The sequence below is a fragment of the Bolinopsis microptera genome, chromosome 5 (assembly GCF_026151205.1).
Source record: "Bolinopsis microptera isolate Bmic1 chromosome 5, MBARI_Bmic_1.0, whole genome shotgun sequence".
Classification (NCBI taxonomy): Eukaryota; Metazoa; Ctenophora; class Tentaculata; order Lobata; family Bolinopsidae; genus Bolinopsis; species Bolinopsis microptera.
The window spans coordinates 2,091,125-2,105,496 of NC_087076.1; the positions used below are offsets into that span (position 1 = coordinate 2,091,125).

The following is a 14,372-nucleotide window of genomic DNA, read 5'->3' on the forward strand; positions in this document are numbered from 1 at the left end:
ATTGAGAAGGTTTAATTAATTAATTAATTAAGGTTTTTATTTTATTTGACATTTTGATAATGGGATTTGATTGGTGGCTGCTGAGCACTATTCGATAAATTGCTGTCATGTGTAATGTTAGAAAAATATGGATCACCATATTTATTCTATTCACCAACTAATGTTTCTCAGAGCATATTTATTATGATTATTTAAATAAAGAAATGAAAAAGAACCAAGAGTCCTGAAAAAGTTGAATATTGAATTGAATCAAATTCTGATTGGAAAAAGTTACTTAAAAGTTCAATGTGCTTTTAGAACTAAATAATTTAAGGTCATGAAGATCTCATTTCATAAGGCAGTTATGACTCATAACTGCCTTATGAAATACAAACTTTTCTCTAACGTATTAAGACTTGAAAATGCTTCAAATTCTTTGAAGTGTAACACTGAGAAATAAATTGCAAACTTAAAGCCTGACATCAATACAAAATTGCAACATCAATACAAAATTGCTGCAAATTAAATTTGTATCACTTCTTTAAATGAATTTCACCCATAAAGTATCTTCTAACACATAACACACTCTAGTCTCTAACTAGCACTAAGCAAAGTTCTCTTTCTGGCTTGTTCTTTAGTTACTCTAGTTTGTAGTATCTGAACTCTGTCCTGCACATTTGTCAACACATTGTTTACAGTGGTCACTCTACGTTTTATGCTCATCAACTTTTTTACGTAGTGCTCTAAATTGGGCAGATCTTTTTGCATGTCAGATATGTTTGTGAGGTCTGCAGAGAGGTGTTCTATGCAGTCCTTGAGCTTGGCTTGTGTCGTTCTCAGAGTCTGAACTTGTGTATCCACATTATCAATGGCAGGTTTTACAATACTCAATAATCCTGAAAATATTTAAATTTGGTGAAAAACATAAAATTGAAGCAAGATGATTTTAGAAGCTGATAGAATGCGTGTATACACAGGTCCCAAATGGGGTATACAAGGCGCTTGACAGGTTATTTGAGACACTGGAGGTACTGGGAATCACCCCTGCAGATTTCGTCGATTTCAGGTGCCGTCGGCACCATAAAAATTAAAAGCAAACATAAATTTTTTCCCCTAAAATCGAACCCTTTCTGCGCAAAAAATTGACCTCAACAGAAAAAATTAAACATGGCTTCAAATCCAAATTTGAACCAGAGATTTTTCACTTCCTCTCGATAAACTTAATTTTCAACCCAAAATAAAGTCTCAAAGGGGTAAATTACTCAGGTCAGGATTGTAGGCAATGATTATGCCAAACCATACATTTTTGTAAATTCATTAAACTTTCAATTTAGCCTAAAACACCCTATTTCGCAAAATTTTTCCGGGGGGCTACGCCCCCCTAGCCCCCGCCAATGTGGTCCGCCCCTTACCTGGACCCCGCGCCCCCAGACCCCTGCCACAGCTTGCAGCTTCGCTCGCCGACAGCCCCCCCAAAGAAAAATCCTGGCTACGTGCCTGAGCAAAATATAGGTTAAGGGCTTTTCAGATGATTTGGCTCCTCAACAGATACCGACGTACATAACGGTCAATATGTAGTTTAGGTTTACCTGGCCCGTAGGTTACGAATGTGCCCGAGGAGGAAAAAAAAAGCAAACTTAAGAAAATTTCTCGGGAACTTAAAAGTTCACCTCAAAACGAAATCTGCACCTATGCTGGGAATTGGGATCACGTTAACCTTTCTATAATAGGATTTTTTTATACTCTGCACTTTTCGTTCCCCAAGAGGCCCGGTATATATAGAGGTCTAACTGTATTATATAATACAATAATACCTTGGCTACCCCCGATAATTCTGGACGCTTTAGCGGAGGGATTGCGGGGCACGAAACTAAGCCAAGATATTATTTGTTATAATTTTTTTCGGTTTCTGTATGAAAAAATGTGTAATGTGATACGTGCGCTGATACAATATAGTGTGTAATATATAGTGCGCAACTGTTATTTGTTTTGAAACTTCCCGCCAGCCAGTCTGAGGTGACTCGCAGTCTGTCCTGATAATATTATTCCTTGTGGGAAATTATCGGTTACCAGTGTTCACGACTTTTCGGGGATATAATTCCTGGAAAGAATTATAAGGGGTTGTTGGTCCAGCCTGACTTTTTGTTGTTTTATTTGATTTAATGATACCAATAACCAACATACCTTACAAGACATAATTAAATGGTACGAAAGTCGGTGGTTTTTCATTTTGATCATGAATTGCTTTAAAATAGTTTTGGACACGTTCCATTATGATTAAAAGTAAGCAAGTTCTGTCACTACTATATTGGCCACGGTGGTGAAATTTCGGGAGTAGTAGATAACAGAGAAATTGTTTACAAGATGAAACAGCTGATCAGAGAAGATTATTGTACTTAATTTTCTCAAATATTGGGTTTCATTTTTGTAAATGATGAGATGAAAAAAATTCCCAAATACCATAATTTAATTTGGGGTACGAAATGTGGCGGTTTTCAGAAAAAAATCCCCATATTTTCGTTCCCAAATCATTTAGGTCACCGGAATTATGTCAAACATAAATTTCTCGCAAGGTACTAAGACATGTGACCAAATTTAGGAGAATGGGCACCCACACCACGGTTGAAAGTGGGCCGATATGTTTTAAATGTGCCCAAAAGCAATCTTACATACAAATTTTCATTCTGATGGAACTGTGAGCCCAAAATGATATGGCCAAATTGGCCATATTTTATATTTAGACACAATATAAGGGGATACATAGCCAAAAAGACCATAAAAATAAACATATTTGGCACTAGTTTGTCGGTCAACTGAACTGCTATCTTAAAATCAATACTCCACTTAAATGGATTAATACCAAAATTTCTACTCGGTATCAAGATCTTACCTTCCGAGAATTCTTCTTCAGCACTGTTAGTCATTCTGCAGCTGCAACAAATAAGGGATGAGACATTTCGTTAGTTTTGATAATACTCAGTATTACACTGGTACAGTAAAACCCTGATTTACCGCAGAATTCGGGAAAAGAAAGAACCCACGGTAAATCAGGGTTTTTGGTGACAAATAATAAAATTGTCTTTTCTCAGTTAAAAAATTGTCTTTACTTGGTTTGTGGGGTCCGAAATTGATTAAAAAAAGATATTAAAGGATTGAAATCAATATAATGTGATATTTTTGATAATTTCATGAATATAGTTAGCAATTCAGTATTAAACTATTAGAAAATAAATTTGTTGCCTCTGCAATATCATATTATAGATTGTGTATATTGCGTTCAGATCGGATCACATATTGATCCTGTATCACGAATCAACCCTTCTTAAACCCATTGGTACCCTGTCATAGAATGAGAGAAATGATACAGATGCTGAAGAGCGGTATCCCTCCACTTCAAACACTTTGAAATTGAAGGAACAACTGTTCGAGGCATCTACAGGGTGTTTCAAAAATAATGTCCTGATTTTGAAAAACAATAAAAAATTTTATAAAGGAGCAAAATGCCCATTATCGGTTGCCATTAGTTCATAAAGCTTACAAATTTAATTTGTTAAGCTAATTTGAACCAGCGATTCAACTTTGTTAATTTTTTTGTCTCTGTTCCAAAAAACCCTGTAGAATAAATCAGTTAAACAAAAATTCAGTTAAACAAAAATTCAATTTTATGCCATTTATTACAGAGTAAACAAGTTTACAATAAATCAATTTGATATTTAAAGGAATCCTAATTCAATGTGTATGGTTGTCACTCTTTAAATAGATTAGATATAGGTTGATGGGGCAAAGGAGTGTGCGTGCTGTTCGCTATTGCTCACACCAAACGGCAACCTAGTAAATAATCATATATTTACTGGGCGGTGCTCAGCCTTTCATTCCGCCGAATCTCTATTCTATGTTTATGAACATTATAGCCTGGGGTCCCCAGGTAATCATATATATATACCTTCATGGAGACCTTGATACCGATTCAAGGTCTCCATGATGGCATTGTGGCACATGAAAATGTATCTGTAACCTAGTTTACAATCAAGGGCGTGGTAGACACTGTTCAGTGGAAGTGTTGAGAGTCATGTTGAGGCTCCCGGCCCTTCTCTCTTGCTTGGTCTAGGTGGTTCTTAAGTTGATGATCTGGCTCATTATAGAGCACCTTGAACCTTTGGGAGAGAAACTCCTTCTTTTGTTTCCTCAGTTTTTCTTTCTTTTCTTTTATCTTGCCCAGGTCCAGCTTGGTGATATCCGGTCTTGTTGGTTGATCGAACTAACAAGGTCTTCAGTTACCGCTACTGAGTAACATACCTTGTCATGAACATAATATCGAAACTACCTCTGTGATCACATCTTTCTCTGGGTGCAAAATGAATATATATATAGGTTTATTAGTTTTATAGAAATTTAAAAGTTCTATAGAAATTTATTATATAAGGATTATAAACATTTTGTTTGTGTGTTTTGTGTTATGCATTTTTATACCTATTTTAGAAGAGATTTTTATAGAATGTTACAAGTGCAGTAGGGTCAGTTTCAGACGAATTAAGCATAAATGACATCATTGCCATGTCTGAAGTGGTTTGTAAATGGGCCATTGTTAGCCCCAAGCGTTTTGGTCCCTCATTCCTGCCACTCAGCATTGCCTACTGTAAAGTAGAAATTTTTCTAAGATAATAGAGAAACTGACCTTGTCTCACTAAATTCAACTACTTACCATAATTAAAATACTAACAACCAAATAAAGTTTTTTAAATAATTATATACAATCACCGAAAGTATTTCCTCAAGTTTACTTCTAGCTAACTAATTTGTGGTTTAAGCTCTTATTTTATTTATGATTAAAGGAATGTAAAATAAAACTTTTCGTTTCATTGAAAACTTTTCGTTTCATTGAACATATTCACGGGATGTTATCCTGACAGGATTGATGATGCCCAGCCCGCCACATCGAACAGGAAGTTTGAGGATATCTCTCTTGTGCTCGTTGACTGGACGACCAAGGAGGGCTGGAATGAGCACATGCATGATCTTGCTCTCCAGTGGAGCAAAGTACTCAGGCAATATCAGGTATTGTCCTCATAAAGAACCTCCATCGGTGGCATACTCTTTTGGTGAATGCTGAATAAGCCAGCTGTGGTTCTCCAGATGCAATATCAGCAAGTTGCTCAATATCTGTTATCCATTTCTCAACTTTTTCATTGATGTAATCTTCCCTGTATTTCTTTGAGCCTACCACAGTACCAAGATGGTGTTCTCAAGATGTCGTGATCTTAACTCCAAGATGCCCAAATAAAGTCTCTGCTTCAGTTTGGTCTTCGTGATTCTTGACAATTATAATGGTCTTTTTTAGTGTTAGGGTAGTACCCATATCCCGGACCGATGTCACAAAGTCTATTCCACCACTAAAGTAGTTGGATGAATCTTCCGCATGCGGAGCTTTTATCAGCATACCGCACCATGGTTGCTTCTGCATAAGCTATGAGATCATCTGTTATGGGTCGGCTGGCTATGGAGTAAAATTGCATTGCTGCAACATCTCCTTGAGTGTTTCCTTCTCTACCCCAGATGAACTCCCCTGACTTTGACCCCGAAATGAAGAGCTTTGTCCTTACTTCATAGGTGTTTTTGAGGAAAAACACAGGGCAGGTTGTTTCAACAGTATTAAGGGCCTGCTCTCGGTGTAAACTGTTGAACGCATTTGATGCATCGAGTAGGAGAAGGCCTTTGCTGTTTTCATTGGCAAAGTTCTCAGCCATTGAGTGAACACAGGAGCCTCTAAACCTGACTCAATGCCACTACAGGTTTGAAAAGAACCACTTACCCCGTAATGTGTTCTTTGATGGTTCTTGTTACAGTTTTTGTCATAAGTTTTTTGTATAGTTAGTATAGGTGAAAGTGTATGCCATAAACAAGGAGGAAGACATTCATACAACCAAAAATTAATTTTAAATTTCCAATCGCAGCTTGTATTGGTGGACTGGCCGGATTCCGCGGGAAAACTGAGCTTTAAATATATAATTTTTGCCTCGAGCAGAGTTGGACCATGAATTTTAGGGATGGACTACGGCGCCGACGAAAATAAAAAACCCAACAAAAGTGTTTAACAAAAGATTCAAATTGTGAATTGACAAAAAAATCGTATTTTTCAAAAACAAAATATTTACGAATTTTAAGGGAAAATTCAAAATTGGAAGACTTCGCCGCTTTGACGTGCCGCGCAAACTATCATTTTTACTTCGCATCCTGACTAGATCGTTGCTCTGCTAATTTGCAGAGCAACGACCTGGAAGTTCACATAGCCATGAGTCTATGCGTACTGCGTGACGTTGATTCACGATGTCAATCCTTCGCAGCTCGGTGAGGCACAGTGGTGCATTTCGCCGATCTACCGAAGTGTGTGGTTGCGAGAAGCATTATTTGATGCGCGCGCGACCCAGTAGTGCATCGCGCTACAATGCGTGACGCGCTTGTTTCGACGGTCGCGCGCTACTGCAAGCTAGAGGGCTCTGGTTAGAGCAAATCTGGAAGGGTTGACATCGCGATCGTCAATCAAAATTCAAAGTAAAGAAGTTACCAAGGAATGAATGTTAACTGGCACGCCAATCCCTGTACACTGTGCGTGGCGTTCTTTTCAAGCTTCAACGTGATACAACATAAACAAGTGTCACATGTGAGGAGGAGCGAGCAATATATAAATAAGACTAGCAAGGTAGTTAATAGACTAGTAAACTAGTAAAAATTATTAAAAGCTCGTAGCGGAGCTTATACCGCAATAGTGCATAGCTACAATGTGCCGCGAATTGCTCTATCCAGAGCCGGAGCCCTTGCGCTTGTAGTAGCGCGCGACCGCCTCACGGCGGGCGCGCTTGTGAAACAAGCGCGCCCGAAGTGGCGCGAAAGCACATGGTTAGGTGAATGCCGCGAAGGCAAACATTATTTAATTGTTAATGCGCTCGGCCCAGCAGTCAGTTTGTCATACGTTGTATGACCCGCCGCGCGGCTCCCCTGTATCGTAAAAACTCTATAGTGACATTTAACGGGTGATAGTTTACGAGTATCACTGATACTCGTAAAATATCTGTTCCATATATTGGAATTACAGGACCGTCGACGAGTCCAACTCGGCGCGCGTCCTGGTAGGTTGTAAACCTACAATAGTGACATAAAACGACATTGGGAGTCACGACGTGACACAAGGTTATGACTAGATGATGCACCACTACACAATAGTACTAGACCGGGCGCCGCGCACGAAATAATGCTTCTCGCCACCTTGACGAGATTGTAGCATGAAGCAGATCAACATATGTAATGGCATTGGAGGACTTTGCCGCTTCGACGCGCGAACTAGCATTCTTGTTGCTGCAGAGCAACGATCTCGATGGGTTGACATCGTCAATCAAGTAATTGGTTGTAGCGCGATGCACTACTGGGTCGCGCGCGCATCAAATAATGCTTCTCGCAACTACTTCGGTAGATCGGCGAGATGCACCACTGTGCCTCACCGAGCTGCGAAGGATTGACATCGTGAATCAAAGTAATTGGTAATGACACTGTTGTATCACGTCGTGACACCCATTGTCATTTCAGTTTTCACTTTAAGTATCGTGGCGAAAGCCACGATACAGCCGCGCACGAGTGCGCGGCAGGTCTACAACGTATGACAACTATCGTCAGAGTATTGACATTGTGTCATGTAGGTTTGAGGTAGGTTCATACCTACCACAGATCACTATCTCTTGAACTTGGCATTATACTTATATCTTGTATCACGTGGTGACCCCCACTGTCGCTTCACTATAGTTTCTAGATACAGGGGGAGTTTCTACGATACAGGGGGAGCCGCGCAGTCGTGCGCGGCGGGTCATACAACGTATGACAACTTATATCGAGACAAGAAACAGTGATTAAAAGTGCATAAATAAATATCAGAATAAATTATAACATATTAAACTCCGTGCTTTGGTTCCACCAACACGATTAATCGATAAACATGCCACATGAAATGGAAATTGAGAGCATAATTTAAAAACACATTCAATGCTAATTCTCTCTCTTTCCAGGCCAAAAGTTGAAATACAATTCCTCCCAAAATGTCATAATAAAAAGCTTATATACTTGTATATAGACATACTTATAGTCCTTCAACTTTAAATATGATCCTTCAAATCATCTTATTCTGAATTTAAATCTACAATCTTTTGAACGCCAGTGTTCAGATTATCAGTGCTATCTGTCCACTTCATCAGCTGGTGCAGGACAGTGGTTTTTCAGCTTCTTACATATCTCCCTTTCTTCCTCTACACTGTCTTCCACTGAGCAATCAACATATTAGGGGGGGGGGGGGGGGGGGGGGGGACTATAAAAATTTTAATTATGAGCGAGACAATTCTGAACATCGTCTAAGCATATGAAAATACTGCATACCTAAACAAACTCTCAAAGTTTCAAAAGAAGCGGCAGCATGAGGAGGGAACTGTACATCACAACGCTCCACTAAATGCAAGAGCAACTTTAAAGTTATTTGTAAGGTGGCGTCGTATGATTCAGCTGTTCTGTCTTCTGTAGCGAACCTGTCGCACATCGCAAATAACTGAAAAACAATCTTCATTGCTCCCAAATTCGGGAAAAACCATGAATATACTATGAATTGCGCGTTAAAAGTCAGCAAATCTCAGAATGAACTTGTCTATGTGTACCTGATGAGGTACTCCCATACTGGAGTAGAGTTGACACTGATCCGTCGACTCTACACACACATGGTTGATTAGGAAGAGGGATTTTATCTGCAGCTTGTGTAGGGGGGATTGAAGTGCTCTTACTATCACATTGTAACCCTCGTGCTGATTAAACTTCTCCAGGGCTGCCGTGTTTCCCCGCACCAGACCTGAAGACCAAACATACTTGGAGGGGGGTTCTTGAAACATATAGAGGATACTAAAGGTTTTTTTAACAGGAGCTTTCAAAATACACCATGAACTATTTTCAAAATATAGAGCAATCTTCTATTGTTGGTCACTATAATTGTTGGTCACTATTGTTCTATTGTTCGTAACTATTGATCTATTGTTCGTGACTCCGAGTACCATTCCTTATAAATACTTACAAGAGACTGCGAGTAAACTCTTAACTCTGACAGTATCGTTAGCGCTGTTATCAACTAGCTTCAGGAGGTCACTCAACACAAAGGTATCGCTAGCGAACTGAGCTATTTTCTCGTTGTTCTGCACTGCGTTGGCTATCACCTCGCACGCCAGACTCTGTAATTCCCTGACCAGGGTAAAGTGTTGAAATTTGGGGGGGGGGGGGGGGGGGGGGGGGGGATTTAACAAATTGATAATATTTGAATTCATTGAAAACCTCCTTTAAAAACCCTGTAACCATATTAAATCCCCTAATATAAAACCTACGGATCGTTATGTTTTATGTAGGCACAACAAACTTGTAGTCCACCCATTAGATACAGATCTGAGGAATATTCTGATGAGAAAATAATTTCAGCAGTCTTCTTAACAAGTTTTAAAATGAGACAGATAAATGTACACAGTTATATCACCATATCCCCTCTCGTTCCTACTAAAACCCACCGTTAGCCTCGTCCAGATCCTCAGCATGGTCGGCTATATCCTCCAGAGCCAGTACACACTCCTCTTTAGAGCTGTCAGGGTTCTTTAGAACTACCACGTGTCCTCTCATACTCTTCACTGGATCCGCTACCATTGCAGAGTAGTTCTCAAACGCTCTCGTTAGAAACTGCCGTCTCTGAGAGCATCTATGGTAAATACATTGCTGGCAGAAACACTTGCCACCCATAATGGTGACTCACGGTTATAACAATGGGATTTTTTTTAACGTTATTTTGAATGAAAAACGGTATTCCTACTATCATGATCAGAGATTTAATTATAAATAACAAACCTCCTGGTCCATGGGTTCCAGTACTCTGTTTTCTGAGGGCTCATCTTGGAATCTGAGTGACCACTGGAGAATTGCATTCCAGTTGGGGTGGTTCTGAAGGTTCTCATCATCTCCCATCCTAATACTGATAAGCTGTTGGATGAGAGGGGGGGCCGGGGGGGGGGGGGGGCTCTCAATCAACTGATTTAATTTAATATATCCGTAAATCTATCATTTTAATCATGAAAAGAGCGATTGCTTTATTGGTATCTTTTACATTAGGTAGTATTGTACTTGTAGTATGTATATTGAATAGATTTTAAACAATTTAATGATAATCAAAAGGCGAAAATTAAACTATTCAGGAATGCTGATGAATTCCTAGGAGATTTAAAACCTTATAAATAATCCAATAAACTACAGTTAAACATATAAATAATAAAACTCCCAAAGAAGACATGAACACTAAAATGTATAATAAAAACCCGTCTCATTAAACCACTAAACCAGCAGGAGTCCAGTTGAGGAAGGCTTTAAGGACCTTCATCTCGTAATTACCCTTCACTGTGTCACTAAGATAAGTACGAAGAGAATTGGGGATGAGTTTAGAGTCCATAGCGGTGAGGTGACAACACAGGGCGATATCCGCTATAGAGAGCGCATCTCCGGCTAGATAAGAAGAGGATTTGAGGTAGCTAGCGAGGGTGTTGAGGATCGTTCCTATTTCAGAAGCCGACACGTTCACCCGCTGTGGTAGGGAGAGGGGTAAAGTTAGTAATGTTATATGTGAGTTTTGGGAGAGGCGACCATGAATAATTATTCAAAATATACTCCTCTGTAGACAATTTCCTTGCTCTAACAAACCTCAAGTGAGTCCACGACAGAGAGAATCTCATCAATAAGGGCCGCATTCAGAAGGTCTTGTTCATCGTATAAACTGGAGTATTTCCTCTCTCGAGCCACGAAACGCAGAATATTGCTTAGTCCGCTGACTGCTACCTGACGACCTGACACAAAAAGTTAGTTTAATATTAATACAGCAGCCGAATGATATCGGTTTAATATTTGAAAACAATTGTGATACGGTAACCCGGTATGTCTTTTGCAGTATAGGTAAGGAGATCATCGACTACCAGGTTCCAGAGGAAAGGGGAGAGTATGCCTCGTTGAGGGCACCCCCGCCTGATCCGAACCCTTCTCGACTTATCCTTATGATTTAGGGTGATGAATCGATTGGTTACGATCAGTGACCTTTAAAGACGTGTGACCCGTCTATTTGAGCTGTTACCTGGACATGCCATGAAGTAGGGAGAGGAAGTATCTTTGTAAATGAGGTTGATGCCACAGTAATCTGTCTCTCCTTTGTTGACACGCAGTAACTTGTTTGTGATGCTGCTGTCTACTTCTTTTGTGTTAGTCGAATGTGAGAACACCTGAAATTTGTAATGGTCACCATTACGCTGCTCAAAACCACGTGCAATGATGTTCGCAGATTTCACGTTCTTGTAAGATGCTATAAAAACAGGAAATGTTACCTTGATAAGACAGTTGACTTTGCGAGCCATGATAGCAGTCATGTACACAGCAGGTGATCCCACACTGCACCCTACAACCAGGTCAAATTTAGAGGTGTTCTCTGCAGCCTTCACTCCACAGCAATCAGCCTGTAATAGTGGTCATATTATAATAAAAAATCAAAAGCGTTGAAGAAATTGTTCTAAACATGGTCTGAAGTATGTGTAAAGTTAGACTCTAAATCACGCACCTCTATCTTGTTAAGTCTCTGTTGGAAGAGCTCCAGCTCACTGAGACACTTGTCCTGTCTTGCCTCCAGATCCTGGACCCACATACCATCCTCCTTATCAGGCAAGGAGATGTCGTCATAAACTGGGGCCACTTTGTACATTGAGATCTTAGACTCTGCGACTAATATATCGTCGTAGACCTTGGGCGTGGCATACATATCCTAATTCAGGAGATGTTTCTTTTAGCATCATGAATCATTAATAATTAATAAAATTTAGCTTATTATGCATTTAACTGGGTAATATATCATTCAGCAAGGGAATGAGTGTGTTGAGGGAACTGCACTTGTTTGACAAGAATATTTATTTTGTATGCACAACAGGGACCGCTTTTCTATCAAACTAATATGTTGTAATTAAAGGAGCTGTATATAGAGCCCACCCCTCCCCCCTCCCAAAGACACACTCTATCTATTAACTTCGTATTCACTTTGATAAGGCAGTGCGGCACATAATAGCGGCCATGTTTATTGCGGGGGAGCCCACACAAATCATCCTGTAAAATGTAATCTAAGCAGATTGTACTGTACATTCAAGTTAGACGACAGCATTTTCTCAATAAAATGGGAATTCTAGAAAATAATCAACACTACTTAAATTATTATATTATAACGAATAATTTGAGTAGATGAATATATTTCAACTTGTAGTCAGTTACATTGGAACGTGGAACTGCTACGTTTCACTAAAAGAGCGGATTCGTTCGGCGTGAATACCAGAAATTTGGAACACTCAACAAACAATTAGTGATCACGTGACAGCCAATTAGTGATCACGTGACAGCAGCAGAACAGTAATATTAAGTAAACATAGCAGGGAGTAACACACACTTGCTTTTCTTATAATCCGCTTACCGAGGTTCTGCAAATTTACTGAGTTTTGAGAACTGTGTATTTTAGTTTGAGTCCTTTGTTTTGAGTCGTTTGTTTTGAGTGCTTTGTTTTGAGTCAAGCGTGAGAGTGATGGAGGGTCGGTCCAGCACTGGTGATAATGGGGAGACGATGTCCACTATGGAAAGACACAAACGGGTGAGGGAATTTACTTTCTATACTTTACCTGTATACTTTACCTGCACTGTATACTCACTAAACGCAGTTAGAGTTTACGCTTAATGGACAGGTCCTCGTTTTTTTTTTAATCTAGACACTTATTTTACTTCGGTGTATTCCAACAGCCACAATGTTACACAAGTGCAACCAGCCAATTACAGGAAGCCGAAGGATCTTTTTTGGCCAGTGACGGTTAAGGTAGTGTGTACCATACTTTCTTCGTCCGAGACTTTGCTGCAATGTGCAGCTCCTCATTTAACCCTCACACCCGATTTCTCGAGTATTCGGCTGAGTAGACCGGGGGGCTGCATAGACCACTCATGATCCTTAGCTGAACGTCGACGACGCTCACCCCACGACCAGGCAGTCAGTGGGTTTCGAACTCGCAACCTAACGATTGTAAGACAGGCGTTCTAACCAACTGCGCTACCTTCCCTCCAACAATAGTGAACCGTAGTCTCTCAGTTATATAACTTTCAAAATCTAAGATTAACTCATTAGTATTTAGAATCTCGCTAATCAACGAGCCGCATTAGATACTACAGTAGACACACCTGGAAGATCATATTATAGAGTAAATATATAGAGTAAATATATAGAGTAGTCCCCTGATGATACTCATGACGGGGGGGGGGGGGGGGCCAATGGCATAAAATGGCATAAAATGGCATAAAATGGAGACTTTTTCTATGGAGAAAATGGAAAAACCCATGAGTAATTCTCCATTTTCTCCATTTTATGCCATGAATTTTTTTCTTCGAAATTTCATCTTTAACACCATTTAACACCTAAATTGGACATCCTAACATGTTTATTTACGCTTACTAGGGGCGTAACAAGCTTATGAAAGCTCATAGTAGGGTACTATATGCTTATACTAGGTTAGTAGAGGCACACTTCAAGCAAACTCATAATTACTCAAGCCTAGTGTAAAGTCATTTCTACAGGCTACAGCAGGAGTGAGTAATAGGGGAGAGTAATAGGCACTGAGAAGTGAGACCTACATCCTCGAAAGTCGAAACAAGCTCGCACTGCAAAGGGGAGGCCTGCCTTCCGAGATCGCATTACCAGGGGGAAGCCTCGAGTCCAAATTTGTGTATCGAGGGGTAGGTGCAGACTTAAACCGAAAAACCAAAAAAATATTTTCGGCTAATAATGAAGAGGGTAGCATGAAACGTGGAGAAAAGTGGTTTTTAGAAAAACTTTGAAAAATGTTGACTTAAAAAATTTTCGGCCCGAGTCATTCTCGATACGTACCTCTCGTATCGAGAGCTCCCGATTCCGAGCTCGTGTTGCAAAGGGGAGGCCTGCCTTCCGAGATCGCATTACCAGGGGGAAGCCTCGAGTCCAAAATTGTGTACCGAGGGGTAATTTTCTAAGTCAAAATTTTTCAAAGTTTTTCTGAAAACACTTTTCTCCACGTTTCATGCTACCTTGTTCATTATAAGCCGAAAATATTTTTTTCGGTCAACATTTTTCAAATTTTTTCTGAAAACCGCTTTTCTCCACGTTTCATGCTACCCTGTTCATTATTTGCCGAAAATATTTTTTCGGTTTTTCGAAGTCCACACCTTCCCCTCGATACACAATTTTGGACTCGAGGTAATGCGATCTCGGAAGGCAGGCCTCCCCTTTGCAACACGAGCTCGGAATC

General features: G+C 39.9%; 2 protein-coding genes across 2 annotated transcripts in view; both read right to left on the bottom strand.

Annotated features, from left to right (window-relative positions):
• Positions 1-7,876: 7,876 nt before the first annotated feature.
• Positions 7,877-10,005, bottom strand: LOC134815154 (hsp70-binding protein 1-like). The gene is made up of 7 exons (XM_063823658.1): positions 9,886-10,005; positions 9,555-9,729; positions 9,378-9,435; positions 9,074-9,237; positions 8,667-8,854; positions 8,395-8,560; positions 7,877-8,282 (listed from the first exon to the last, which is right to left on the bottom strand). The coding sequence occupies exons 1-7, from the start codon at positions 10,000-10,002 to the stop codon at positions 8,197-8,199; spliced, it is 954 nt and encodes a 317-aa protein (XP_063679728.1). The 5' UTR covers positions 10,003-10,005; the 3' UTR covers positions 7,877-8,196.
• Positions 10,006-10,216: 211 nt separating this feature from the next.
• The window catches only part of LOC134815046 (uncharacterized), a 79,520-nt gene continuing 75,364 nt past the window's right edge, over positions 10,217-14,372 (bottom strand). The window contains exons 2-6 of the mRNA XM_063823499.1: positions 11,630-11,827; positions 11,400-11,528; positions 11,153-11,297; positions 10,729-10,871; positions 10,217-10,612 (exon numbers count right to left, since the gene is read on the bottom strand). Of these exons, the coding sequence (XP_063679569.1) occupies positions 10,358-10,612; positions 10,729-10,871; positions 11,153-11,297; positions 11,400-11,528; positions 11,630-11,827 (870 nt within the window). The 3' untranslated portion in view covers positions 10,217-10,357. The remainder of the gene's footprint in view (positions 10,613-10,728; positions 10,872-11,152; positions 11,298-11,399; positions 11,529-11,629; positions 11,828-14,372) is intronic.